Source organism: Colletotrichum abscissum (genome assembly GCF_030869225.1).
Source record: "Colletotrichum abscissum strain IMI 504890 chromosome Unknown Scaffold_7.1, whole genome shotgun sequence".
Classification (NCBI taxonomy): domain Eukaryota; kingdom Fungi; phylum Ascomycota; class Sordariomycetes; order Glomerellales; family Glomerellaceae; genus Colletotrichum; species Colletotrichum abscissum.
In genome coordinates, this window is record NW_026850514.1 from 1,547,416 (window position 1) to 1,575,226 (window position 27,811).

The 27,811-nt window shown below is 52.8% G+C and overlaps 9 protein-coding genes across 9 annotated transcripts; 1 reads left to right on the forward strand and 8 right to left on the reverse strand.

The window, feature by feature from the left end:
• Positions 1-63: 63 nt before the first annotated feature.
• Positions 64-1,859, reverse strand: CABS01_04028 (uncharacterized protein; the record flags this gene model as incomplete). Its single annotated transcript, XM_060537400.1, has 4 exons — positions 64-354; positions 413-1,241; positions 1,340-1,471; positions 1,540-1,859. 4 exons carry the CDS (start codon positions 1,857-1,859, stop codon positions 64-66), a joined length of 1,572 nt encoding a protein of 523 aa, XP_060391658.1.
• Positions 1,860-2,312: 453 nt separating this feature from the next.
• On the reverse strand, positions 2,313-5,169 carry CABS01_04029 (calpain family cysteine protease; the record flags this gene model as incomplete). Its single annotated transcript, XM_060537401.1, has 3 exons — positions 2,313-3,765; positions 3,824-3,918; positions 3,982-5,169. The coding sequence occupies 3 exons, from the start codon at positions 5,167-5,169 to the stop codon at positions 2,313-2,315; spliced, it is 2,736 nt and encodes a 911-aa protein (XP_060391659.1).
• Positions 5,170-6,830: 1,661 nt separating this feature from the next.
• CABS01_04030 (uncharacterized protein) lies at positions 6,831-8,747 on the reverse strand (the record flags this gene model as incomplete). The annotated part of the gene is made up of 1 exon (XM_060537402.1): positions 6,831-8,747. The coding sequence occupies one exon, from the start codon at positions 8,745-8,747 to the stop codon at positions 6,831-6,833; it is 1,917 nt and encodes a 638-aa protein (XP_060391660.1).
• A 1,340-nt stretch (positions 8,748-10,087) lies between these two features.
• CABS01_04031 (uncharacterized protein) lies at positions 10,088-11,125 on the reverse strand (the record flags this gene model as incomplete). The annotated part of the gene is made up of 1 exon (XM_060537403.1): positions 10,088-11,125. One exon carries the CDS (start codon positions 11,123-11,125, stop codon positions 10,088-10,090), a length of 1,038 nt encoding a protein of 345 aa, XP_060391661.1.
• Positions 11,126-11,837: 712 nt separating this feature from the next.
• On the reverse strand, positions 11,838-15,682 carry CABS01_04032 (cytochrome P450; the record flags this gene model as incomplete). Its single annotated transcript, XM_060537404.1, has 8 exons — positions 11,838-12,516; positions 12,571-12,767; positions 12,829-13,406; positions 13,466-14,291; positions 14,416-15,108; positions 15,173-15,208; positions 15,259-15,377; positions 15,460-15,682. 8 exons carry the CDS (start codon positions 15,680-15,682, stop codon positions 11,838-11,840), a joined length of 3,351 nt encoding a protein of 1,116 aa, XP_060391662.1.
• A 1,677-nt stretch (positions 15,683-17,359) lies between these two features.
• Positions 17,360-18,166, reverse strand: CABS01_04033 (uncharacterized protein; the record flags this gene model as incomplete). The annotated part of the gene is made up of 1 exon (XM_060537405.1): positions 17,360-18,166. One exon carries the CDS (start codon positions 18,164-18,166, stop codon positions 17,360-17,362), a length of 807 nt encoding a protein of 268 aa, XP_060391663.1.
• A 703-nt stretch (positions 18,167-18,869) lies between these two features.
• CABS01_04034 (major facilitator superfamily transporter) lies at positions 18,870-20,521 on the reverse strand (the record flags this gene model as incomplete). The annotated part of the gene is made up of 3 exons (XM_060537406.1): positions 18,870-20,117; positions 20,249-20,302; positions 20,360-20,521. The coding sequence occupies 3 exons, from the start codon at positions 20,519-20,521 to the stop codon at positions 18,870-18,872; spliced, it is 1,464 nt and encodes a 487-aa protein (XP_060391664.1).
• Positions 20,522-21,418: 897 nt separating this feature from the next.
• Positions 21,419-23,579, reverse strand: CABS01_04035 (uncharacterized protein; the record flags this gene model as incomplete). Its single annotated transcript, XM_060537407.1, has 3 exons — positions 21,419-22,086; positions 22,142-23,368; positions 23,465-23,579. The coding sequence occupies 3 exons, from the start codon at positions 23,577-23,579 to the stop codon at positions 21,419-21,421; spliced, it is 2,010 nt and encodes a 669-aa protein (XP_060391665.1).
• A 654-nt stretch (positions 23,580-24,233) lies between these two features.
• On the forward strand, positions 24,234-27,804 carry CABS01_04036 (uncharacterized protein; the record flags this gene model as incomplete). The annotated part of the gene is made up of 4 exons (XM_060537408.1): positions 24,234-24,510; positions 24,567-25,051; positions 25,105-25,737; positions 25,792-27,804. The coding sequence occupies 4 exons, from the start codon at positions 24,234-24,236 to the stop codon at positions 27,802-27,804; spliced, it is 3,408 nt and encodes a 1,135-aa protein (XP_060391666.1).
• Between the last annotated feature and the right edge of the window lie 7 nt (positions 27,805-27,811).

Here is a 27,811-nt window from a genome sequence, read left to right on the forward strand (position 1 = left end):
ACACATATATGAAAATGACCGTCTAGTAAAGCATCACGCTGTCCGCAATGTGCCTTTTTCCGGTTACTGCACTGGTGGATGTCCATCCAGGACCCACGAGTTGATTAGTGAGGCAGACTCGGCCGGCAGGTCGAATGGTGCCAAGTGACCAGAGTTGAATATCTCGGCATAGGTGAGCTCTTTGTAAGACTTCCACCTGCCAGCTACCTTAGCGTCATGGTACCAAAGAGTCATCTCTCGGAAGCGGAAGAAGGGGTGTCCATGCCATGCCAGTCCCTCGTTGACGAGCCGCCGCATTCCAGCTGCATTGCAGTATAAATCTTTGTCGCCCACGTATATGAGAACGCGAATCCCCTGTAAGAGTTTTCAGTAAGTTTCGATACAGGCCTTGTTCTGTCCTTGGGCTATTTACCTCATCGAGAAGCCTGTTGATGTACTCATCGCTGGACTTCCACAAGTCACCCACGCTCTCCCACTGCTTGAGTATTTCGTACGAGATTCCCTCAAACGAAGCATCTTCGTTAACTCCGAGGGCAACCTTTACCTTTGTCTGGTTTAAAAAGGCGTCAATGTGGCCTAGCTCGGCGTAGCATTCTTCCGAAGGACCATCACCACAACTTCGTCTCCAGTCATATGGGTTGCGCCTCAATTTGTCGACAACGTAGCCGCTCATGGAGGAACATTTCTCGTGTGTTTCGATACAAGCTCGGGATGTCCATCCTTCATCATCGCCTGTGCCTTCGCAGACCCCTAGATTCTGCTCGCACCAAAGGTTGAGTGGGGCCCATTCGATGCACTGTGAGGTGCTTAGCAGACTATCAGGTCCGGAACAAAGCGCTTCGAAATTCCCTGGATTCTGAATACGAAGTCGAATTAATCCGTTGCCAATGAGAATGCCCTTCAAGTTGATGAGCGGGACTCGCGAAGGTAGGTGGACCGGTGAATGATCTCCTGCCCAATGATGTTCGTTGTTTTGAACCGAGAACTCTGAAGCAGCAGAATGGAGGTCAACATTGCGGGAGTTTGTGTCGTGGGAATTTGCCTGATTGTCAAGTATTGTGGAAGCCAAAGCCGGCACCCACGATCCACCATAGGACTCTCCAGCGATATAGAAATCAAGGCTTGAGTATTGAGGGAAGGCGATCATGAGTTGACGAAGGAATCGATCCATCGTTTGAGATGCTTCTTGCAGACCATTGGGTATCTTGGATCCCGTCGAATAGCCGACACTTACTGGCTGGCTAAGTTTAACCATGCAGATATCAGTCAAGAATCTTTCAGTGTAAAAAACATGATTCCCAAGATCAAGATGGCATCCAAACGACAATACTCAACTCACTCGACAAAGATCAAGGTTGCATTCGTGTTCCAACCGTGCGGGTTATCGATGGTGTACCCGCCCTCACGCGCTATGCGACAGGGTCCCAACTCCATCAGGTTGCCATAGCCAGTAGAAGACGCTCCTGGGCCACTGGAAATATTCGAAAACAAAGTTAGCAGGGAGATTGGTTTTGGCTCGAGACGGCTAGAAACACTGACCCAGACATCCATAATATTACGGGGTCATTAAAAGGACGATGCTTGCTTTCAAAAAGCCAGAAGAACAGATGACTCTCATCATCGCCATCAGTTGTATCGACAAAGCCGGCGACGCCGGGAGTTGAGCTGTTGCATACACTAGCCGTGTCGGACCCGAGCCTGAGGGAGAATCCTGGGATGTCGGCCGTGGCGGGGAAATGTTTTACGGGAGAGCCGGGCGATTGAGAGTGGGTTGGTGAAGCAAGGCTTTGGCTGACGAATGCCAGTAGCAATGATAGATGTTGGAGGCATGATACTGAGAATCTCAATCGGTGAGGCATTTTGACAGTATCGATGTTTGAGGCACTCAGATGCCATGAAGAAGTTGGATGAATCGCTCGATACCTTTCGACTGGTTTTCTGATGCAGCGCTTTTGATGACCCGAATAGGCATAGTGCGTGATTCCCGATCGAGTTGTCGGATCCTAGCGATAAACACCTACTATCAGTGGACCCATGGCAGAGATGCTTCTAAAGCGCTTCTAAAGGTTAGACCTCTCCAATGCTCTAGTTGATACACTGAATTGTGCGCAAAGATGTAGAGGAACTAATCGAGAAGTCACGTATGTAAACCTCGAGGCCTTCCATTTGAGCAATGGGATCCGCCGGTCAATCACTTTCATCAGCTTCAAGGGTCACCACAACATTCAATGTCAAGGAAGGAGAAGAGAAAACCCGTGTTAGGTCCTACATAGATGTTTCGTAAAGGTCGTGTCCATCATCATTCATAAATTTCAAGCAGTGGCACCTGCAGCCTCGCCATCAACGATCAAGCTTGAGGCCTCCTCGTCATCGCTTGGCTTGACGAGCTTGATGGAAACCTCGGGGTCTCGAGCATAGACACGCAGGCCCAAGACACAGACAGCGTTCCATGGAGATCCAGTCAGCTCCTCTTCGTCATCCAAGACAGTGGATTCAGCATCAGAGTCTGAATCAGAAACCTCTTCCTCCTCAGCAGGCGCTTCCTCAACAGGCGTCTCATCAGCGACGTCTTCGGCTTTAGATTCAGCGATGGGAGTCTCCTCGGCTGGCTTTGACTCCTCAGACTTCTTCTCGCTCTCATCGCTTTCGGGTTTCTTCTCTTCAGTTTTGTTCTCCTTAGGCTCCTTCTCGTCATCCTTCTTTGGCTCCGGGGTCGGGCCATCGCCAGGCTTTGACGTATTTACGTTCGCCGGCTTCTCTGCCTCAGTGGGCTGAGCTGACTCCTTAACCGCGATTTTGATTGCAATCGAATCGCCCTCCTTCTTTTGATCCTTGTCTTCGGACTTCTTCCCTTCCTTCCCGACAGCGTCCTTGGTATCCTTCTTTTCCTCAGTCTTCTTGCCCTCATTCGCGAGGTCAGACACAACCTTGGCGGAATCCTCAAGCGCCTTCGCCGCTATACCGAGCGCCTTTTTCTGCTTTCTTCTTTTCTTTGCTTTCTTGCTCTCCTTCTTCTGCTTCGCTTCAAGCTTCTTCTTCTCTACGAGCTCGTCCTCGTTCCGAACACCACCCTTGGCGTGAGCGATATCGTACTGCAAGCCTACCTGTCGCAATTTCTGCGGGTTGCGTTCGGCATACTCCTTGACTACTTCCTCAACAGGCTTGATTGTGCTAACGTCGCCTTCGCTGTTGCGAACGGCTGTAATCTTAGGCAGAACCTCGTAGATGCCTGGCTCTAGGTCGACCTCGCAGCTCACCGAGCGATTCTCCCATTTGTGCACAGGTCGGACGCGGCAAATCTGCTCTGGCTCAGGGGCATCCGCCTTTTTCTTCTCTCCATCTTTGGACTCATCGCTGGCCACAGAGGTTGTAGAAGCAGCTTGCTGAAGGACGAAGTGTAGTTCGAACCAGTACTGTCCCTCAAATCCGTGGAAGTAGCGGTCGTCGAGCTGCGTCAGGACAATTACGACCATGCCCGACTTCTTGACCTCCGCAACGAACTTGGTCTGGAGGAAACCTGTCACCCAAGATACATTGGCGGAGGTCCACTGTTGCACGACGGTCCACTTGTCGTCGAACAGGCGCGTGCGGTGGATGTACATAAAGGTCGAGAGCATATCCTGGTACGACATCCAGAAGACGCCATCATCGCCAAAGGTGTGATTCATGCGCTTAAGCCAGTACGGGGTCCATTCTTTGGAGCCGTCGGACCACGGCCCATTCCATTCGCCGACACCACCATCGGATCGTTCGCCCCAAGGGTTCCTGTTGGTTCAAGTGTCAGAGCAAGGCAAGATACTGAGACTCTAGGAGCAAATCTTACCGGATCTGAACGAGGCGAACCTTCTTACCGTCCTCGTCAACCTCCTCTCGTGACTGAAGGATAGAGTATGCGTGCCCCAACGCCAGGCCGCTCTTCTACCAGTCCCACCCAGTACCCATGGCAGCAAGGGCGAAGACAAACTCTCCGTCAGAATTTACAAGCTCTTTCCACAACTTGTCCTTTCTCAACACGCGGTTAGTTGCGATTGTTGAGGTTACGCCACCTGTCATGTCCTCAACTCCCTCGCCGGGCCAGCCACCCGAGATGGCTTCATAGTCACCATGAACCTTGGCGTATGCCTTCTCGAGAAGCGGCAACCACGTCTCATTCTGATCATCGCAGCGAGCAAAGTAGAGAGCATCAGAGCCCGTCTGGTGCCTCTTCCTATGTAGGCGGGCCTTCTTGCCACTAGCATCGTAGACGTCTCCATAGTAGTCAAAGTCTGACTCGTTGAGGTAGAGATTGTCGTCAATGACTGTCGAAATCCACTCGCCATCGCGCTGAAAGACAAAACCGTAGACGCCACACTCTTCGTCGCGAGCAACGCAGACTTTCTCCATGAGGTCTTTCCGGTGCGCAATGGTGGCAACCGCGGCGAGCCACCAGCAGTCACCGTTGGAACCTTGCTTGATATCGGAAGACGAGTAGCCGTTCATCGTGAATTGCGGCGAATCAAAGATCCAGTCAACGCGGTGGATTGAACCAGGGTTGTAGTACTCGCTTCCTCGGACGCCATGACGCTTCGAGACTTTGCCAGATCCCGACTTGGCTCCCTTACCGGCAGCTGCATTGGCAAAGGGATTCCAGATGTCACTGTCGCCCCCAAGAAAACGGCTCACCGCCGTGGGATCGATGGGGATAGTAGAGCTAGGACCCAAGATCTGCGCGGCGTTAAGTGTGTCGAGGCTGTTCTTCACATCCCAGCTGCTCACATACGGCACATCTCCCGCGGCGCCACTTCCGCCAGTACCCTGGTCCCCGTCACGGATAAGACCGTTAAGACAGTTCTTCTTAGGATCACGCTCAATGTCGAAGTCGGGGTCGGTGAACTTCTCATTCGTTCTTTCGCACTCTCGGATGATTCGCTTGACCTTCTCTCGGCACTCGCGAGCGGCCGCGTCATATGACTCCTGCGCATTGCGGGTGGAAGATGCCCCCTTCTCCTGGAAAGCAGGGAGGAGGGATGTGTAGAGGGCGCGAGGGAAGATGGATGTCACCTTCCCCGGGTATTTTGAGTGAAACTTGTCCCAGAAGTCAGACAAGGTTTCCTGGGGACTCTTCTTCGAGCGCTTCGTTGCTGGAGGAATGGGAGGCACTGGTGGTGGTGGATCGCCGTACGTCGCCATATTGAGCAGCGTCGCTGACTTGGGTGTCAGAGCAGGTTAAATGACTAAATTGGTGTCTTACTTGTGTCGGCTCCCCTCGAGACAGGAAGCGAATGACTGGCTTGAACAATAGAATGGAGTTCATTTCGGCCATGCTGCTGGACTTAAGTAGTCGTCGCAGTCTGACGAAGATATCATTCACGCCTTGAAGGGTGGTGTGACAAGGCCTTGGTAAGGCTACGACCTACCTACTTGACCCGGCATCTAGTGCTGACGCACCAGCGATAGTTCCCGTGTACAACCGCGCATATGGGTGTTTGGGTGTGAGGCTGCCTAGAATCACGTTACTTGGATGTGACAATATTGAAATGCGAAACGAAACTGAACCAATTGTATGGGATCGTTGGTATGAAGGCGCCCTGGGTATCGGAACGGTCGGCTTGCTTGGCCGCATTCTGCAGAATATCGAACCGAACTTGCTCTGATATGCAGCGAATCGCCAGGGTTGAATCTGGCAATTCGTACGGATACTCCAAGTACCAACAGCACGCAGATTGGGGGCCATTCTGCCGCCGGGCTTCAGGGCCTAGTATCAGGTCGCATCATGGCGCCAATGACTTTAGCGCCGCGAGGTTAGGCTATGACAGCGAAGCATACGGCTGATCCCCAGGGTCGCTTTCTCAGTCACGCACGCCAGATAACAAGAGGAAAGGCTTGCTGTCTCATTCTAGCGAGGTAACTGTGAAAACCATAACCCCGCGCGATGAACTGGCGACTCTCACGTAAGACTTGGAACGCCATGCATGCATGAAATGCAGGCCCCTGTTAGTGCGTGTCGCTTCCCCAAGCCTTTACGACCAACTCATTTTGGACTGGAGTAAACCAAACAGGGGTTCTGTGCAGACGGGAAGATGAAGCTGAAATTTGGGCTGCAGTCACAGGAATGATAGGTTCACTGCTGATCATTCTCATAGAGTATCATACTTGGCCAGACCTAAAGGAGTATTCAAGGTGATCGATATGTCACGTTGAATGATGAATCACATATATGCGCACATCACAGGATAGGAAACTGAGTACATTAGACAGAAGCATCATTGAGTCCCAAATCAACTTAGACCTGAGACCGATGATTGGTGCATCGGCTGCTATATTACACGACAGGGAATCCGTTCTTCATCCATGGCGACGCCGATGAAGAGCAACTCTGATGCTTGTTCTTCAAGAATGTCCTTCTCCAAATCATTTATAAATCAGTGGTGATTGACCGCCCCTCTATCCTTTTGCAATTTCAGTGTCTTCGTCTAATTTGATGCATATCCAGGCTACTAATGGCGTGGAATAGATCTACACAGCCATGGTGACCAGTATCGCGAATGACGCTCGAAGGGCCTGCCTTTGCCATCGGTCGTGAAGCTCATTGTATATCATACCTCAAAACTCGTACAGGCTTTAATCCTCGTCCGGCACAGATTATATTGAATATTGGGCTCCGAAAGGCTAGGCAGGCATTCGACAATTGTCTCTCATTAAGAGTTAAATATATTGGCATCCGTAAAGTTCATTTGGAAGCTTTGGTGTGTACTCATGTTCTTGCTACGAGGTCTATGGCCGACTCATTTCCTTCGTCATGCCGCTCAATTAGGTGGATATGGTCAGGCTCAATGCTGAGTTAGCAAGAGCTACTTGCGGTACAAAGCAAGCACCTTCTGCCACAGGGTTGTGGCCTCCTGTTGAGCAATCGCTGTCTCTCCAGCTCCTCTATGATCCGGCACGTCGACAACCTCGCCATCCAGACCCTTGTTGTTGGCGGCGTTCTGCTGCTTGCCCAGATAGTAGTTTGGCATAAAGAAAGAAGCAATAAGAGAAATACAGGACAAGCAGGTGGCGGCGATCGTGATATGCCCGTTTACGATAGCGTAGGCGCGGATAGATCCTTGACGAATGGGATCATCGAACTGGTACTTCTTCAACGTCTTGATATTGCCGTAAATCTTCGCGATAACACTGTTGGAAACGCCGGGAAGTTCTTCACGCATCTGGTCAACCATCTGCTCCGTCCAGATGCTCGTTGCAACAGCGCTTCCGATACTGGAACCTAAGGTAGACCACAGAGTGATGATGGAAATGATCGAAGCAACGTCGTCGTGGGGAACAGACGCCTGTACACCAACACGCGCACCAACTACGTTGAGGGAAGATAGACAGAAGATGAGCTGCGCTGCTACGAGCCGAGCAGTATCTTGAGTCATGTTGCCGGTCGGTTGGACCAAGAGGCCGTAACCGAGAATCTTGGCCGCGGCACCGAAGACCATAAGGCTCTTGTAGCGATGAGTGCTGCGGTGAATGAGACCAACCACAGGGCCGACCAGGCAGAGCCCCATTGTAGTTATGCCCAAGAAGATAGTCCACTGGTAAGTAGTCCACTCTTTGATGATGAGGATGTATGATGAGAAGTAGGTATTGCGAACGGACGATGCCATTTGGTTGAAGGTGTGGATGATGACACCTGCGATGAAGGCGCGGTTCTGTAAAATGCTCCTCGTCATGAGAGGCTTAGGAGCGAGAAATATCTCGAACAGGACGAAGATTATGAGAATGACGAAACCCATGACGATCATAGCGATCATGCTTGCGTTGGTCCATCCACCATCGGCGCTCTTAGCCAGTGTGATAGGCAAGAGAATCAGGGAGAAGGCAAAGCCAAGCAGGATGAGGCCAATGATGTCGATATCGATCATGCCCCGGTACGCAAGTTTGGCCCAGTACACCAAGTTCTTAGAGGAGGCCTCAGAGACACCGGTGCGAACGTTCTTGGAGTCGGCAATGGTTACCATGCCAGCCTTCTCTCCTCGACGCTGCATGGCGTAGAGAGTAAAGATGGCCGGGATGAGGAGAACAGGGACGAGTATGGCGAACATGCCTAAGCCCCATCGCCAATTCTCGTAGAAGCCTTCAGCAATGAAACCGTTGACGGGGACAGTGACGATAAAAGGCAGGGACAGGCAAGCACCGAAGAAGCCGCGCCATTCCAGGGGTGTTAAATCGGCCACAATGATGTCGCTCAGAAGATCGAGACCTGACTTGCCGACTGAAGTAAAGCAGATACCGACGGTATAGGCGGGGAAGGCGGTTGCGCTGGCTGCAACGGCAAAGCCTACGGCGTAAAACGCTAGAATCACGACGTACGTCGTAGGTCGCGAGGTGATGTCGGCTAGTTTTCCAATGAAAGGCTTGCTGATGGCGCGGATAATCTGACTGGCAGTGTTGACGGTACCAAGTTGGCTGTGGACCTTGAACGTTGAAGCAGCCAGCGTGCCAAAGATGGTTGTGGTGATACCCATATCGAGGGCATAGGCAAACATGGTCAGGCCGATGGATACGCCGAGCAGCCAGAGTAGCACCTTGCCCTTCTGACCAGAATGGTAGAGTACCTTGTTGAAGGCTTCAACTCTGCTGACGCCGACTTCCTTTGATCCTTCATTATCAGCAGATTGGTCAGGCTTCTCATCCGGCTCGAAGAAGTCCTGAGGTGCATCGTTCTGGGCGGGAGCCTTTTCGGGAGCCACTGGCTGGCTGTCGGCCGCAGGTGTCGACATGTTTGACGACTTCTCAAGCTGCCTGGGTTTTCGAGAGGTTTCAAGATGAAGTCGATGTTGCACAGACACAGACAGAGAGCGATATGAAGAAGGGTAGAAGAAGTTTATTAAAGCCTCATGGAGAGATAGACAGCGAAAACTCTACGGTCTTGGCAGCGGTCCAGTGCCACCTCATAATCCTTCCACTGGGATCTAGCGAAGTGCTAGGGAATGATCACCCCACATTACAAACATAGGCAACCAGAAGTGACCAACGATATGGTTCTGCTGCATGACATAAAGATCAGTCTCCGAGTCTCTTTCGGTACGTTCCGACATCGGTTCGCCCAGTGTCCCGGACATGCGGGTGAGACAGCTAAGTTCAATGTTGAATGGCACGCGGCACGGGGTCAGAAAAATTGGCCGCTCTACTGAACATCGACCCTAAGAAAAGTGGCCAATTCTTCTGGCAACCGCGTGAATGGATGGCTCGTTGTGTTTATCAGATCCTTTTCTGGATCCACTATTGAGGAAACATGCCATCTAATCAGATGGCCCATATCTCTCGATTGGGGAGGGATCACCACCTTGGCGGGACTAGACTCCGACTAAAGCCAGGATAGATTCCTTCATGCGCAAAGTATACAGTGTCTTCAGACTGTACGCAGAGACGCGCCACTGAGGACCTTCTTTTAAATAGCTTTGTCATTTGGCTCCGATCCTAGACCAATATTTCGAGAATGAGGAATCATCTCCGGGTTATGGAAGCGGGACGGGTCGTCAAAGTGACAGAGCAAAGATTTTCTTCGACACATCAGCCCACGGATCATGTAGCCACCTAGATAGTGCTTACTTTTTAGCCTGAAATAAGCTTACTCGAGTGGCTATTGCTACTCGTTCGAGTCGAAAGATGGGTACAGGATCCCTGTTCCTGGCAATAATCCCGCAGATTCGGCCTCGGACTTTGCCCGGAAGGGCTTGGCTCTTGGTTCATCGCCAACTTGTCGGTTTATATGGTCACTTTCATCGGACGACCTATTGCGAGAACTGTTCATCATGCTATTCTCTTGATCAAGTCTTTCGAAAATGCATTACAGTGAAGAAAATTGCTCAACGAGGGCTCTATAGACAAATCGGCCTCGAAGTCTTGGATCCATTACCGCTATCACTACAATGCCATGTTTTCTCAAAGTTCGGTCTTCAAATAATGAATTCAGACCTCCTATGCAATTGGCAACTGAGGCCACTGCATCAAAGCTGCGAATCATATTTCAGCAAATTGAGTGAGTCCTGGGAGGAGGAGGAAGAAAATGTATAAAATAGAGAACACTCATGTCTAGTTATGTTGGAAGCAAATATCTTCATAGACTTCTAACCGCCCGTAGCCTATTTTTTCTCGCCAACTGCGTGAGCTCTATCGTAGGGGCGTAGAGATCGAAGATGTGAGGCAGCCCAGGGTATACATGTAATTCCATTTGCACATTAGCGGATGCAAGCTTATTTGCAAATGCTACCGCCTCAGCGCAAAACAGATCAACTCCACCAACGTCGATGTATGTTGAAGGGAGATTCGCAACGTCAGTTGCTCTCCCTGGTGCCGCATGCGGAGGTATGCCCGATCCTCCGGCCTTGCCCTCAAGGTACGCATTCCAGCCAATCTGATTTGACTTATCCGTCCAGGTGAGGAATTGCGATAAAGGATTGTCTACTTCAACCCTGGTTCTGTCGTCTAACATTGGATATATGAGGATCTGCTTCGCCAATGGCGGTGACAAGCCTCGATCTCTCGCCAACATTGATGCGCCTACCGCTATGCCACCGCCGGCGCTCAACGCGTAAAAGCCTATGCGAGACGCGTCGATATTCAGGTCGTTTGCATTCTCGCTGAGCCACTTTAAAGCGGCGTAACAATCTTCGGCGGGTGTTGGAAACGGGAACTCGGGCGCTAAGCGGTATTCAACAGCGAACATCTGGACCCCCGATTCGAGAGCAGCTTTCGCGGCGAGTGGCCGGCTGTGCGGGTCGATGTTCCCCCCCACGATCCCTCCTCCATGAACGTAGATGAAAGCCGGCTGCCTGCCTATGCTTTTGTTTTCGCTCGGTGTGAACTGGTGGAGTGTAATTATCTCGCCGTCGAATGACTTGACAACATGCTTGGTTTCTATTATACCATCCGGCAGGACATCTTTGAGGATAGCCGAGAGACCCGCGTTGACGCTGGCTCGGAGCTCCAATGCATTGGTAGGTCCTTTCGGCGGTCGGATGGCGATCAGCGGACCAGCAACCGCCCAGAACTCTGTGTCGAATTTGAGGCCCGTCATCCTCTGCGTCTGTTTTGCGTAGTAGAAAATGGACAGAACCCCGACAACCATCCCCAGAAGCGAGAAACCTGGGCCCATGGTGACTTTTATGCAAAAAGCCTCTCCCAAGCTCCTGGTTTGTTAGGGGGGAAAGAGATGTTTCGCCCTGGTCTATTTTCCCTGTCGGGGGTACGCGAAAGGCATTATATCCCCATAAATCATGAGTTTAAGCTGCAGCTTTAACGTTTGCGCCACTCGGCACCATGAACCTACTAGTCTGGAAACTTCAGATGACTAGAAGCTCCGCGTTTCAAAGCGTTGATAGTCGGAAGCTTCCAATTCGTCCGAGCGGCATGAACCAGCTCCAGGCCAGCAGTCCGCCGGGGTTCGGGCGTAATTCTCTGAGCGCATGACCGATGAGGATTGCCACGTAGGCAATGCTGGTATTGCTTCCTTTGGTTTTTGTTAGGAGAGGTTCTGCCTTTGGAATTGACTTTCGGCTCGCATCGCAGGGCACATGACGTAGTCTGCAGGTCGACTTTTGTCCAGCTATCAAACGTCGGACTTTACCCAGCTTTCCTCACCCGTCTAGTGTTGCCACGACTGACTTGATGACTGATGGTTGCGATGATACACCCATCAACATATTGCCATTCTGTAATTGAGACTAAGTACAAGTAGTTTCGTCTGAAATCAGAAACTTTTCCTACAGCCTGCCGAAAGACAGGTTCCATGCAGACCCTAGAAGCAAGAACGCCCTGGTCCAAACCCGAAGTTGTCCAAATTACTGGATTCGAGAAGGTTGTGAGTTTCAGTCAAATACATCAGTCGCATATCGCTCATTGCGAATTTTACTGAACCACTCCTCCAGCTCCTCATCATCCATCGGCTTTCCATCGTCCAACTCGCTCTTCTCCCTGGCCGCCCTAAGCAAAACATCCTTCACTCCTTCGGCGACTCTGTTAGAACCACAGACATAGACTCTAGCACCTTGATCCCACAGCCCGTACAACATCTCACGCTCCTGCCAGATGCGATCTTGCACGTACTTGGATCCACTGGAAGCTTCGGGTTTACGACTGTAGGCCCTGAACATCTTCACAGCACCGGCGGACTCCCACTTATCGAATTCTTCACGATAGAGATCATCAGCTTCTGGGTCACGGCACCCAAAGAATAGGATGGCCGGTGCAAGAGAGCGACCGTTGCTAAGTAGGGTAGCACGTTCTTGAACGAAGGCGCGGAATGGTGCCAAGCCAGTTCCGGCTGCCACACACAGGAGAGGCGTCTTATCCATGTCGATCGGAAGTTTGAAGCCACCCTGCGAAGCACGAATGGCAACTTGCAGGCGGTCGCCGGCAGTCAAGGTAGCAAGGTAAGAGGAAGTTACGCCTACATGCCGGCCTTGTCCTGAGAAGGCCGGCTCATCGAGAACACCATAGGTGATGGTGGCGATACCAGGGTCTACCAGAGGTGACGAAGAAATCGAGCTGTTCACTATTGTCAGGACAAAGCCTAAAGACGGGGGTATAGCCTAGTCTTACTATTGACGGACTCTCATTGGAGGGAGCATGAGTAAGAAGTGGTTGAAAGGGATGACCAGAGATGGGAACTGCTCGGCAATATCAAGAACAGAGAGTCTCTTTCCCTTGATCTCGGTGTCATAGCCGTCAGTAGCCAAGTACTGAAGCTTACGGCTGGCCTCCTCTTCCTTCGCAAGCTGCGACAGAGTCGAGATGTTCTTTGCTCAGCATGTTAGCATTTACGTCCTGTATCAATTAGGCATCAATCCCGAGACTCACCCTTTTTGAAGCGGTTTGGCATAGCTCAACGTAGGAGCTCAGCACATCGGAAACGGGGCTGCTGACGTTGGTCGGCAAGGTCGTGGGCCCTGAAGCCTGGATGGTAACATGCGAGTCCCAAGCAAGATGAAAGCGGCGCATCACCCTCGCGACCGTGTCCTTGGGGTTGTGGGGGAGCACGGCGATGTAGTCGCCAGCGGAGTATCGCATGTTTGTAGGAAGCTGCACCTCGATGTGTCTCTTGACTGGACCCAGGTATCCTTGGGCGAGGATGCGGGCATCCAGCACGAGCGCGTCTCTGACGTCTTGGCGGAGAGTTGACGTCCTCGGGGTGGAGAATGACACTGACAAGCCTGCCTCGGCGATGCTGTTATCGCCTCCATCGGAATTTCCACCAAACTCTTTGACGAGCGTAGGCCACAGGGCCTCATCTTCCCAGGCCTCAAAGTCAGAGAACATGTCGCGGTCTTTGGCGTCCGTTGTGCTAAGTGGGATGATTCGACGGGCTCCACGCTCCTCGAGCGTGTTATCAACGAGCTTGGGGACCCGATGATATGTTTTTACCCAATCGGCATGACCTAGAGAAACAACACCGTATCAGTAGAGGTTGACTTGAGAATAGCTGGTCGGATCTTACCGCAGCCATAAACAGCATAAGACACGTTCTCGAGTTCCTTGCCCTTGAGATTGGCCATCCAATCGACGAAGAGTGCAGCATTATGAGGCGGCTCGCCCTCGTAAGAAGAGGTGACGATGACGATGGGACGATCTGTCGGAAGCGACTCTCGCGCGGCGTCAAGTGAATCAACGGTCGCACTGAAGCCATGTGATGCCGCATCGCTAGCAAGTCTCTGAGCCATAAATTCGCAGGTCCCAGAATTCGAACCGTAAAAGATTGCCACATTCGCTTTTGTCACAGAGCTAGTTGTGGCTTCTGCTCCGTTCGTAGCTTCGTGGGCTTTGGTCTTCAGCTGGGCTGGCAATCCTCCATTCAGGGAGCCGGCCATCCGAGCTTCCAGCATCGACGGCTTCAGCCCCTCTCTCAGAATAGCCCGAATGTAAAAGTCTTTGGGCTTGATCGTGAGCGTCTGCGAGACTTTCAGGTCGTAGTTGGGGTCGTGCATGACAAAGTTGAAGTTCTGCATCAGCAAAGCGAGGGCGAGCACCATCTCTTGCCAAGCGAACGCTCTTCCAATACACCCACGCATACCGGTACCGAAGGGGCTCCAGCAGTTAGGAAACTCTTTCATCAGCCGGTCGAAGTTTTCGTCGAGCATCCTCTCTGGTCGAAATTCCTCTGCATCGTCTCCAAATACCTTGGGGTCAAGATGTGACTTGGTCAAGAAACAGAGGATCTGCTCTCCGGGTTTGACGCGGTACTTGCCACCAATGATCTCGTCCTTCATAGCCTCTCTGCCAAAGCCAAAGATGGGAGCACTGTGTCGCAGAACTTCTCTTATGACCTAGCGACTGATGTTAGTGTGGATGAGGTAGAGGGTCATTGGAGACCCGGAAGCGCTGTGCAACCCTGCCTAGGCCCTACACTAAGGGTGGAATCTAGGGGTGCTAGGATGAGTGGGAACTTACTGCACTCAAGTATTTAAGCTTAGCGACGTGTTCGACCTTTAGAGGACCGTCACCAGCTGTGCGGTCGACTTCTTCTTGGACTTTCCGATATACCTCGGGTCTCTTCAGCAACCAGTACATGGTGAAGGTAAATGTAGCAGCCGTGGTCTCGTGGCCGGCGACAAGAAAGGTGATCAAGTTGTCGATAATACTCTCGTCCGTCATCTTACGGCCCGTCACTGGATCAACAGTGTTGAGCATCGCAGTCAAAAGGTCCTTCCGACCATTGGCGTCTTCCGGGTCCTTCTTTCTAGCCTCGAGAACCTCTCTCGCAGTGGAACGAAGGAAGCTGATGTTCGCCTTGTACTTGCGGTCTTGCTTCTTGTAGAAGACTTGAGGCAGTACGCGCAATGCCTTATCGCCGGCTTCTTTCATGACAGCGTACATTGCTGTGATAAACGGATGCGTGTCTTCTCGGTAGTAAGAGTTGAACCTGTAGCCCATCGAGCAAAGAGCGACTGTGTCCATGGTGAGTCTCGTCATGTCTTCTCCAATGTGAATGGGAGTAGAAGATCCGTGGCGAGCCCACTTAAGCGCAAGTTGGGCGGCTAAGTCGTGCATGTCGTCGAACATTCCTCTAATGGCAAGGGGACCAAAAGCAGACATCAGGACTCTGTGGGCGATGCCCCAATTCTCCTCCTCGACGCCTTTGGACTACCGTAGGGTTAGCCCGGTGTAGCGAACAGCCCGTGAGGCCTAGAACCATCATCATACTTACTGTGAACAGGCCATCGTGCACAGCGTCGCGAAGCTCCTATGGCTTGTTGTCAGTCATATCCCAAACACTCGAGCAATTTAACTTACGGTGAGGTCTCCTTCTATCGACTTTTTGAACCTCTTGTCATCGCAGCACTCGTTGACCAACTCGTGGGTGTTCACGAAAACCAGCTTCTGGCCTAGAAGATCAAGTTTGTAGATAGGGCCTTGGGAATGGTCAGCCATGGACATGCTCTCCAATAAGTCTTGCGGCAACCACGTATCCACTTCCGGGGTAATGCTACATACCATATTTGTTCGCCATGTGTACAAAGGACCCTAAGGGATAGTCCTGGTCGATCTCAGTCACATGTCCCAAGACGGGCTTCCGTGGCGGCTCCGGGATTTCAATGATACTGTTCGGCATGTCGACAGCTTTTCTGGAAGACCTCCGAGAAAGACTGAAGACTCGTTTTCTCTTTTCGAATGTCGCAATGGAGTCTGGCGACTGAGTATTCGCGATGGACGACATGATGACTTGGTAACCCGATGACCTCTTGCTGCCTATATATCGTCGTCTTGAAAAGCACAGGTCTTCTAATTTTGTTGATATATAGGCAATCTGAGGCGAAAGCCAAGCATAACGGGACAATTTCGACGGCCGCCGGAGTCGCTCAGACTGGTAATCCCCACCTTCGGTGTCCTCGGGGCAAGACTGGTTGTGGCTGAAGGAGCAGAATCCACAGAATACCACGCTGAAGAGGCTTTGAATCAGACAAGAACACCACGCTCACCACGACAGGCGTACGAGATTCGTCATGTCCTTGCCCGCGGAGAGCAGGAGTGGGACTCTGGATCATTTCTCGCCGTGCACTGGCCCCGGCCGGTCCTCCGCGGGCGTCCGATATCCACTTTTTTATCTGCGCTACCCCCTTTGCATGGTCTGCCAGACTTTCGATGTAGCGCCGTAGCAGTCCGTATCCCCAGACCAGAAAAATCCTTGATTTCTGGCGTCGGAGTTCCTTCATTTGGAGTCTTGGCTGCATCTCTGTACACGTCGGTGAGCGGATGAATATTCTAAGCTCGCTCGGCACCGGGCCGTAGCGATCGTGATATCCAGGCGAACGCGTGCCGCTGAAGTCAAGCATCAATACCGACTCTCAATATGCCAGGTCTCGCTAAAACCAGGTCTGTTCTGAAATACGATACTTAAATAGGAAAAAGACGTAGGGTGGCTGCTTTTGTTCCATCTAACTTCCCGAGTGAAACGCTTTCCGAGAGTACGAGGTTCTCGGGTTTCATCAGATTAGTCGACTTTTCGTAGATTTGGCAGATAGCCCATATGGAAAGAATGATGACTAAGTTCCACAACCTTGGAAAGAATCAGACCCACGTAATCGACTAGATATGAATAAGTACATAAGCTGGCAGTCAGCTTTAGAGTGTGATAGGGTCAGAGTAAAAGACCATTCCGTCTCCTACTGACTTTGGGAAGAACCACTTGATGTTGCGGAGATTTTGGCAGAATGCGATGAATTGACTGTTTTGACCTCTTGTGAACACGGAGTTCAATATTCTTGACTTTTCGAATGCCATTGCACAAGAGAATCTCCAATTTGATTTCAAGAAGATGAAGACTCCGCAACCCAGCCAGTTATCCGGTCTTCTAACTGTATGACTTAGACGGGAGCTTTAGTGACTAAGAGCATAGGCCAGCCATCTTGTCGGGAGACAAACACCGCCTAGAAGAATTAAGATACAGCACGGCTCGGGCGGGGGCTTCATTAATCAAGGCAAGGTATCAAGCTAAAGGAGTACCGTATGGGGACGCTGTGCAGCTTTGACTATGCTCGCGTTGGAAGCGAAACATTTGTTTGATCACTGAAGCTGAGATTGATAAGAAGTACATAGGTAGAGTGGTTGGCAATGAGCAGTGACGGTCAACACAAGGGCAACGAACGCAAACCAAACTTCTGTGTTTATCATGTATCTTGGATGAAGATAGCTTGTAAACGATTCTTTGTTCCCTTTAAGTGAGTTTACAAAACCTTCCTTTCCTTTTACTGGGGGTATCATGAAACTAAACTTTGTGGTTTTTACCATGGTATGTGAAAAAAGTTCTCTGTCCCACAGGTCTCCCACTTGTATAGCTTGTACAGGGCAAACCAGAACCGTGAGATCATTCGTGAGATTGGATTACTTACGCTGCTCATGGTAGCAACGTCGGTACGGGGAATGGCCTCTGCTTCACCGGTCTCAGGGGCCTATCATCTTGCTGGTTCTTCCAATCGTTCGGATGAGGCTCGCCGTGTATGTTGAAAAGGGGCTCGACCTTGATAACGGTGGGGTAGGGCATGATTTTCAACAATGTGTGATCGTCAATCTTGGCCAATATGGCGTTTGTGCCAGTCTCGATATCCGGCCGGATCTCGCCAAAGTTTCTCGCCCTGATATACATACAGAGGAGATCTTTGACGTCCACGACGTCCGGCAGGTAGTTATTGGCGGTGACGCGGTAGGTCCGGGGAATGATCTCGTATTCTCCTCCTGGCTCTTCCTCTTTCATGAGCGTAGGGAACGTGAATTTGTGTTTGTGGCGTGGGTGGATTTGTCCGGCGAGGGCCCAGACGTGAAAGGGCCTGTAGGTGACGTCGTAGTGACCTCTAGAGACGCACCAGACCGTATTCACGCTCTTGATGTCTTTTTCGGTATACCAGGGGAGACCATTTGCGGGGCGCCGTCCTTTTGGAGGGGCAAGTAGTGCTCCCGACGGCGCGGGCTCCGTGGATGTGATGAAAGTTGTCGGGACTGGTGCTGGAATGACTAGGGAAGAGGCGTTGGCGATGTCTTTGGTATTTCGACCAACGTGGGACGGTGAAGCTGAACTGAGTGGCGTAGTCAATGAAGGCTGCGTGGCTGTGACGTCTGGAGTATCGGCCTCTCGGTTGCTGCCGTCGTGCTGGCATGATACCATGGCTGCAAGCAGCAAGTTCGCGAGCGAAAGCGTTATCCGCATGGTTAAGTGACAATTTTCTGTTCGTAATAGATATGTGACGGAAAATTCGACAAGAAACACATGTAGGATGATGTTTTATTAGGATGGGGTCTATATTGGAAAGGAACTTATATAATTGCACTGGTAGAATCTGAGTTTTCGGACTATCCATGTAATGGTTCGTGATAGACCGCAGAGGTATCTAAGCAAAATGGGCCACCCTTCTTAGCTTTTTGACATTCCGATCCTATCGTAAAGCTGTGGCCGCACCAAATGTGGTGCCTCGGCTGAGGGTCACGGAGCTAAATCGCTTCATGTCTCCCCAATTTCCAATAGAGACAAGATTCTATCTAACCACTACAACGAGACACACGTATCAGTGAAACCACCTGCCCTTAGCCAAAGAGCTCCAAAGGCTAGTCCTCCTAGTAAGATGGTCGGTCGTCCATCAAGCATGACACAGGGCCATAGTCCTTGAATCATGGTCTATTTGCGGAAATGTGGCTCTAATAGCGGACCGCGGCCGCAGAGGTATCGCCTGCAAAGATCTTTTTGACGATAAAGGTCAGGTTGCACCAGACGGGTTGCACAAGTATGTTCATAGAATGTCAGGTGATTCCATTAGACCCGTAGGCCATCCATGTCAAGTAATATATCATGTACGCTGCCGTAATCCTCCAACCCTACAGAATTCCCCGCTCTTTCAAAAGCCATATCAATATGCTCACTGCTCCAACTCGTTCTCGGCTAGAACTTCTCTTTCCGCCTTGGTACCTTGCCAGTTCACCATCTTGACAAGAATAGGAATCAAAATCGCAATAATCATACCCGCACCCAGGAAACCAGCCGTAACACCGAAACCGGTGTGATACGCCGGCGAATCCTTGCTCGGCCAGATACGGCTTCCATACACACTCGAGAAGTTACCAAACGCATTCACCATGGCCAACACAATAGCACGCTTCTCAGCCGGCAAGCTAATAATACCACTCGTCCAGGACAAGACGAGCGGCAGCGCAGACCAGATACCCGCCGCCAGGAAGCAAACCATGACGTACCGCACGATAGGCGTCTGCACGGCAGCACACACGACAGCGCACGCAAAGCCCAAGCCCAGCGGCGCAGCGACGTGCCACCGTCTCTCCTGGTGCTTGTCGGAGCTCCACGCGACAATGTTGAGGCACACGGAGGCGACGGCGTAGATGGGCACCGTCATGTACTGCGCCTTGACGGTGTCGTAGCCCAGAGTAAGCGTGATGGTAGGGATAAAGTACGAAATCGTGCCCGCGCCAACGTCGAGCATGAAGAGCACGATGAACATGTAGGTTCGCGGGTCCGACACGGCCGCGACAAAGGCCTTCCAGTGTGACAGACGCGCTTTGTTCTGCCCGCCCGAGGCGATGCCGTCGGCGATAATGCGGATGCTCGCAAGCTGGCGCTGGGCGGGGGTGAGCTGCTTCGCGGTGGCGGGGTAGTCAAGCAGCACGAAGAAGGCGATGAGCGCGACTCCAACGGTCGCGACACCCTCTACGATGAAGAGCCAGCGCCAGCCGGCGATGCCGTGCGCGTCGTGGAGGTTAGCGGTGATGGCGCCGGCGAGGAGACCACCAAAGGCGCCCGAGAGGACGGCGGCGGTGTAGAAGATGGCGAAGCGCTTGCCGAGCTCGGCGCGGGTGTACCAGCACGACAGGAGGAAGAGCACGCCGGGGAAGAAGCCGGCCTCGATGCAGCCCAGGACGAAGCGGAAGCCGAGGAGGGCGCCGTAGGTCTTTGAGATGGACATGAGCGCGCTGAGGGCGCCCCAGACGAGCATGATGCCGGGGAGGAAGATGGAGGGCCGGCTGCGGCTGAGGATCATGTTGGAGGGGACCTCGCAGATGAGGTAGCCGAAGAAGAAAATCGAGAGGACCCAGGCGTATCCATCGTCGGTGAGTGAGAGGTCCTTTTGCATTCCCGCGATCTTTGCGTTTCCCTGTGTTGCGTTGAAATGTCAGTGGGCCCGTGCTTTGGAGTAGCGTTGTCGAAATTTTTCATGCGATGCTTCGTTGCCCCTTATCGCCATGAGGGGAAAGCGAGAGGAGGAGGTGAGTGAGAAGGACTTACGATGTTTGTGCGGTCGACGTAGTTGAGGATGTACATGATCCAGAGCATGGGCATCTAGACTCAAAGTCAGAATCATCTCACCGAGGACATCTCAAGAGGCAATTGACATACCAGGTAAAGGTCAATCTTCCTGACGAGCTGCTTCTCCTCCTGTGTGCCGGGCACATAGTTCCTCAGTGCCTCAGCGAGTTCCGCATCCGCCTCGCTGACGACGGGCGCGTTCTTGTCTTCCTTCATCTCGAGAGATTGCTTGCGACCGTTCTCGAAACTCATGATTGCGATCCCCTCGCTCGTGTTGTGTCGTTATCGTCGTCGATGTCGTCGAGTGTCGTCCGGTTTCCTTTGTCTACACCTGACTCGGAGCGGCTGAAAGTGGCGAATGCTCTCTCTCCCACACTGCAGTGTTGGTCTGTGTGTAGGGGCGACCTCTTGAGCGGAGCAGAACACGACGCGATCTTACTCGACTGGAAGATGCGACTGGGGTGGTTATTAAGAGGGAGAATTGAAAGATCCGGAGATCTGGAGACGATGAGGCTGTGAGGGATGAAACCTTCTTTCCATCCAAACACGGTAGCAATTAACAGCGACGTCTGATATATAATGTTCACAAAACGCGACTCGTGTCTAGTGCGTCGTGTCTCTGCCCGGGGTACTCCGTCCTTGCTCTGCTCTCCTCCCCCACGGGGTAGACCACAAACTGGGGAACGAACTAAAGGGGGACTAAAGGGGGGCCGTCTGGAAGTGTGGATGTCGAAGGAATCCGCTTGAGAGGGTGGGCAAAGTCTGGAGTTCTGGACCTGTCACGGACGAATCGTTCATCGTTGTGCTGGAAATCAGACAATGAATTATTGCTGTTGGACCAGACGAGGCGTGATTGGGCTGCATGCGTCGAGGGCCGGATCTGGATCCATATCTTTGGGGAGGGGGGGGCAGCCAACAAGCGAGAGCCAGCGCGGCCTTGTGTCCGGGTCTAAGTGCCGGTCACCAACTGCGGCGATCCCTCCGATTGGCATCGGGCTTCGCCCCGTATGAGCTTTCCCCGCCTTCAACCATGTGAAGCTTGAGATGAACATCACGAACGCTGCAAGTGTGCATATCAAACGTGGAAAAGCAAGGCTCGAGGTGGGCTATTCATCAAATTGTGATCTCATTAAGTCGACGATGTTGTCGTCAGCCGGGCATCTGCGAGTTCAACAAGTCTAGCATGTTGAGCGGATATTGCTCCGGCCCCATCCCAAAATTATTCATCATCTCTCCGCTGAACATCCATTGGTTCCAGTCTTGGCCCATCTCCCCTTCATTCCAAACTTGAGGAATCTGTTGGCCTGGTTGACCAGGCTGGCCGGGCTGGCCTCCGGCGATGTATTGCCTCTCCTGGGGACCACGTTCCTTGAACTTGTCCAGCATGTTGCTCAGGCCGCGTCCGATGTAGTGAGCCACATGACGGGCGCAGCGGTTAGTTTCTTCCAATAATTGGACGACCCGCTCGATGAGAGAGACCACATCTTCGTAGCGTATGTCCAGCCTCGCTGGCTTCCACTGCGCGTGGACCTTCATCAAGAACATGGCGGCGTACGCGATGGTCGTCAGCAGGTACAGAGGCACGCCAATGACTGCTCTCCGCATATCGGTGTCTGTCAAGATCAGTTCCAATGCGGCAGACGCGCTTGCGATGGCGAGATTGATGAAGTCGCGGCGTTCATCGGACATGGCGTATTGGTCAGTCGGGTTCGATGGATTCAGACCCCGGAGACAGATGGAAAACAAAAGGAGACGGGCAAAGTGATAGTGGAGGATAACGCCCTTGGCAGGGTACTTTGAGATGTGTTTGTCCGGCACTGATGAAAGATATTAGCTGACAATTTGTTGGCACCAGGGTTCAAACTGTCTTACCTAACCGAGTTTCCCATTGAAGCTTCCATCGGCCCAGATCGGCATCGTATCGCTTGAGTGCCTCAAACTCATCTCTGGCAACTTGCCTTGACGTGTCTGGTCCAAAAGTGTGGAAGACCCGACTCAAAATGATAAAGACACCAACCTGACTGTGCAGACGATGGTCCGCTTGTGTGATGCCTGGCAGCAGAAGGAATGCCTCATGATGCGTGATGGTAGCGTCCTCGTTAATGACTGGAGGCCTGCCGTACGCGATACTGAAATGATGGTCGCAGACGTAGAGCAAGTACCATAGCCGGGCCTTCTCGACGTGTTGTGGTCCCTTGTTGAGGGCTTTGGCGCAGAACTGATGAAGGTTTAGCTCCGTGGCGATTCGCACCGCAAGACCAGACACCTTCCAGCTGATGTCTGAAAGCCAAAATGCGCCGATGCAAAGTCCCCTCACATCGTCGAGACTGTGGTAGCGGTCGAACATGGTCTGGCTGGCTAGCTCCAAGAAAGTTGGGTAGCAAATATCGAAAGCTCGGCCTTCATCTTGTTCGTGCAGAGCAGTGACGGCAAGGATGGCGGCCGTAAGCAGAGGTGAAGACATGCGCGTGGCCGTGAGGTTATCATGGACTAGTGCAATGCCTCCCCACAAGTACGCATTGAGGGTCCCACGGAACGTGGAGAAAAGCTGCTCGGCCTCCTGGACGCTAAACTTGCCCTGGGCAATGAAGTCTGGCTCTTGGGCCCGGCTGGATGGGAGGTGGACCCGCGCCCCAGGGTCGCTCCGGATGTTCCGCAGTTTGGTCACTTCGAAGAGGCTGGCCATGGGCGCACTCACAATGGCCTGATCTTCGCCGTTGTCTTGCGCCGTGGCCTCCGGAGAATTCTCCCGCGTCATTGCCGTAACATCGGGAGGCCGAACGGGGGACGGCCCCGTACCGGGACTGCTCTGTGATCCGGCCATGTTCTGGGGACTCTGGGACATGCCGGCGCCTTCGTGGTGGAAAGGTGGCACAGGCACGAGCTGTGGCATACTCAAAGCCCGCCTAACTTCCATCATTGAAGCCTGGAGGGTCTGAAGCTGCATCTCCATCTTGGTTTTCCACTCATTCTCGCTGTCGAGCAAGGTTTGGAGACTCTTGTTCACGACACATTGTAGACCAAGGCGAGAGCATCGAGCACACTGGTTCTGACCCGGCTCAATGCCGCACTTAATCTTACGATTCTGGCATTCCTGGCCTGTCTCTCCTCATGTATCAGCGACTAGTCTTTCTCTTGAGGTCATACTTCTGCAAGGGAGTGGGAGTTCAGTCCGAAAGTTTGGGGAAAACTCACATGCTCGGATCTTCCTCGAAATCTTGGGCAAATGAGCTTGCTGCCCGGAGGCTACCCCCGAGACCGCCGCCGATGACGGGGTCTTGTCCGGAGCATCGATTCTCGCACGTTTCATGGTCCCAAGGGCTGGATAGAAGTCCGTGTGAATTTCGTGGGTCTTGGAAGGGAAGGTGGACGGAGTGGACAAGAGAGAAGGGCGGGACGATGGCCGAGGGGAGAAAAGAGGGAAAAGATTCGCCGGACGACGTGCATCTCCTTTGTTTATAAGCGGGCCGGTCTTCTTTCCGTGCGGGGTTGAGACGCCTCCACCTGCTCAAACTCAGTCGCGTCCACTTGATCAACTTCAGCGCCAGGCACTTGTTGTTGCGCTGGGAGACTGGGAGTGCCGGCTCGGGCTAGTCCTGTTTCTGTCGCGTCCCATTTGCGGATGGGAGGAATGGAGAGCAATGGTGAGGGGAACAAGCCTCCAGGCGAGTCCAGGGTGTGGAGGACCACCCCCATCAAACTTGGACAGACACGGGCCCGCAATCCACCTCGGGTGCCCTCTTCGGCTCTTCCCTCCAGACGAGTCCCAGACCATTTGCGAAGAGTCCTCCGGCCGCCGCGGCTGGATTTCCGAATCTTGGCCGATCTGGGGAATGCAAGGTAGGGTATAAGATGACTGGGTCTACCGTTATTCCTAGTTTGAGCCAAGCTCTCGTTGATTATCGGAAGAAAAGTCGCCGACGAGTCACGCCAGATCAAAGTAATCCTCAGTCGATAATCCACGATGGCAGCCACAGACGCTGAGGCCACCCGCGTTGGCTTCATTGGCCTCGGTGCCATGGGCTTCGGAATGGCTTGCAACTTGTTGAAGAAACCGTCATACCGAGTACAGGGTCACGATGTTTACCCTCCAAGCGCAGAGAAATTCGTCGCTCAGGGTGGTTTGTCGGGAGAGTCTCCAAAGGATGTGGCCAAAACCAGCGATATCCTAGTCTGCATGGCAGTCAACGCACAGCAAATCGATGACATACTTTTCAATGATCAGACGGGTGCCCTGCAAAGTGAGTTGTCCGCATGCATCTCAGCCATGAGCATCCAATTGACATCATTCCCGTAGCATTACCGGCAAATGCTACCGTTCTCCTCTGCTCAACAGTACCGCCAACGTATCATGAGGCATTGACGCCCCGGATTGCGGCGGCGGGTCGGCAGGATGTTCTGGTGGTGGACAGCCCCGTATCGGGTGGCACGAAGCGTGCAGCCGACGGCACACTCAGTATCTTCGCTTCCGGGGCCCCTGAAGCGTTGCAACGTGCAGATCGTGTTCTGCGGGACATGTCGGAGAAGCTGTACATTATTCCTGGGGGACCAGGAGCGGGTAGCAAGATCAAAATGGTCAACCAGCTGCTGGTCGGAACGCACATTGCTGCTGCGTCAGAAGCAATGGGATTGGCCGCCAAAGCTGGCCTGAACACCCGCGAAGTGTACAACATCATTACAAATGCTGCTGGTAATTCTTGGGCGTACGAAAATCGCGTGCCGCATATGTTAGACGGCGACTGGACACCGCTGTCTGCCCTGAACATCTTTGTCAAAGACATGGTGAGTTCCTCCCTCAGTGTTGTCATGAATTCGAGACTAATGAATTTGGAAAGGGCATCGTCGTCTCAACGGCCAGAACTTTGCAATTCCCGGTGCCTCTTGCGTCGGTAGCCGAGCAGCTGTACATCTCAGGAGCTGCACATGGATACGGTGCAGAGGACGACTCTGGACTTGTCCGGGTGTTCCTCCCTGGGTCCCCCAATGCCGTGAAGGAGCAGGCAGGGCAGCTGAACAGCCAAGAAAAATTGACTCCAAGCAGTACGCCGCTGGAAATCTCAAAGATTGGTATGGTGGGGTTGGGCGCGATGGGCCAGGGCATGGCTGGGTCTCTTCTCCGAGCCGGCTTCGCAGTCCATGGCTACGACGTATACGAGCCCGCTATCGACAAGTTCGTGGCCAACGGAGGTAATGCGTCCAAGGCTAGCAGCCCCGCGGAGGCAGCAAAGGGCGCCGACATTCTAGTTTTGATGGTTCAGAACGCTGCGCAAGCCGACGATGTTCTTTTCGGCTCCGGAAAGGCAGCGGAAACCTTACCCGATGGCGCCATCGTGATTCTCAGCTCGACAGTCCCACCCTCATTTGTTAGAGAACTGGAAGCCAAGCTCACAAACACTGGCAAGGGACTGAGCCTCGTGGATGCCCCTGTGAGCGGCGGCGTTGTCCGCGCCGCCAATGGTACTCTTACGGTAAGTTTTGGATTTTATCCACCTGACTTGAGACTCGTCGCTAACATCTAGTAGATCATCTGCTCGGGAGATGAGGCTGTTCTTTCCAAGGTTAACAGCCCGTTACTGGCGATGACGGGAACGTCAAGCAACCTTTGCCATGTCCAGGGAGGCGTCGGCGCTGCGTCTTCAGTGAAACTCATCAATCAACTACTGGCTGGTGTTCATATAGCGGCCGCTGCCGAAGCTATGGCATTCGCTGCTCGCCTGGGTCTCGACACGAGACGAGCTTTCGAGATTCTTGGCAGTGCGGCCGCATGGAGTTGGATGTTCGAGAACAGAGTGCCTCAAATGCTTGATGCCGACTGGACACCACACTCCGCATTGGCCATTTTCGTCAAGGATCTGGGTATTGTCCTCGATGAGGCAAAGCGACTCACCTACTTTGCTCCGATTTCGTCAGCAGCTCACAACTTGTACCTCGCAGGTGCATCTCACGGGTGGACGAAGGAATCCGATGCTGGTGTCGTTCGGCTTTGGGAGTTAGCGGGCCTTTCCGTCTCTGGCAATGCCGGTCCCAAGCTTGAGGAGAACAGTGGCTCGAAAACGGAGAACGCGGAGATTGAAGCAGGCCAGGAGCAGGGCCTGCCGGCACAAGAGACGATTGACGCGCTCCCAACCGAATATGCGGGTGATGTGATCAGCTCCACTCGCAAGGTGGTCGACAATGGCGAAGTGCCGGTTCTTGTGGTCTTGGATGATGACCCAACAGGAACTCAAACCTGCCATAACATCGATGTCCTGACCGTGTGGGACTCGGCCACATTGGACGACGAGTTTAGCCTTAACCCGACTGGGTTCTTCATCTTGACCAACTCTCGCGCATTACCCTCCGCCGAAGCCAAACACCTTATTGTCGAAATTTGCAAGAATGTCAAGACGGCGGCTGAGAAGGCAGGCAAAGCATTCGAAATTGTCCTTCGAGGTGATTCGACACTTCGTGGACATCTTCCGGAGGAGCCCGAGGCTGCTGAGGAGGCTCTTGGCAAGTTCGATGCCTGGGTTGTGACACCTTTCTTCTACCAAGGCGGAAGATACACGATCAATGACGTACACTACGTCAAGGAAGGCGACGTGCTGGTACCTGCGAGCCAAACACCCTTTGCCCAAGACGCCACCTTTGGGTACAAGAATTCGAACTTGCGGAAGTATGTCCTCGAGAAGTGCGGCCACCGCTTCGACGAATCTTCATTCTTGTCCGTCACTCTCGACGATATTCGCGTAGGGGGACCTGCAGGTGTCACCAAGAAGCTCCTTTCAGTAGCGCCTGGCTCCAACACAGTCGTCATCGTCAATGCTGCCGCCGAGTCTGACATGCACGTCTTCGTGGCAGGCTTGCTTGAGGCAGAGAAAGAGGGCAGGCGGTATCTCTACCGCACTGGTGCTGCCTTCGTTTCTTCTCGCCTGGGAATCACAGGGATCCCACCATTGACCATGGCAGACCTTGGGGTGTCGGTCGAGGCCAGTACCAAGCAGCCAGGTGGACTGATCGTCGCTGGCTCTTACGTACCCAAGACGACGGCACAACTTAAGGTGCTCCGAGAGAGGAGAGGCGACAAGTTGGCGGTAATCGAACTCGATGTCGAAGGACTCATTGAATCTGCGGACGCCGCGGAGAAGGTCGTAACTGCCGCAGCAGCCGAGACCGCAACCAAGCTTGCAGCTGGCGAAGATGTTCTCGTCATGACATCTCGGAAGCTGATCAAGGGGGGCGATGCGCTCAGCTCTCTCCAAATTGGCTCCAAGGTCGCCCGGGCCTTGGTACAGCTTGTTGAGCAGATTGACGTACGGCCGCGGTACCTGATTGCCAAGGGTGGCATCACATCATCTGATGCGGCCACGAAGGGTCTGAGGATGAGACGGGCTCGCATCATGGGTCAAGCTGCCCCGGGCGTCCCGTTGTGGAAGTGCGACGAGGAGACTAGCCGGCATCGCGGTGTGCCGTACGTTGTCTTCCCTGGAAATGTTGGTAGTGACAGCACGCTCGCCGAAGTTGTCGAGTCGTGGTCGATTGAGAATGTTGCTTAGAAACTTT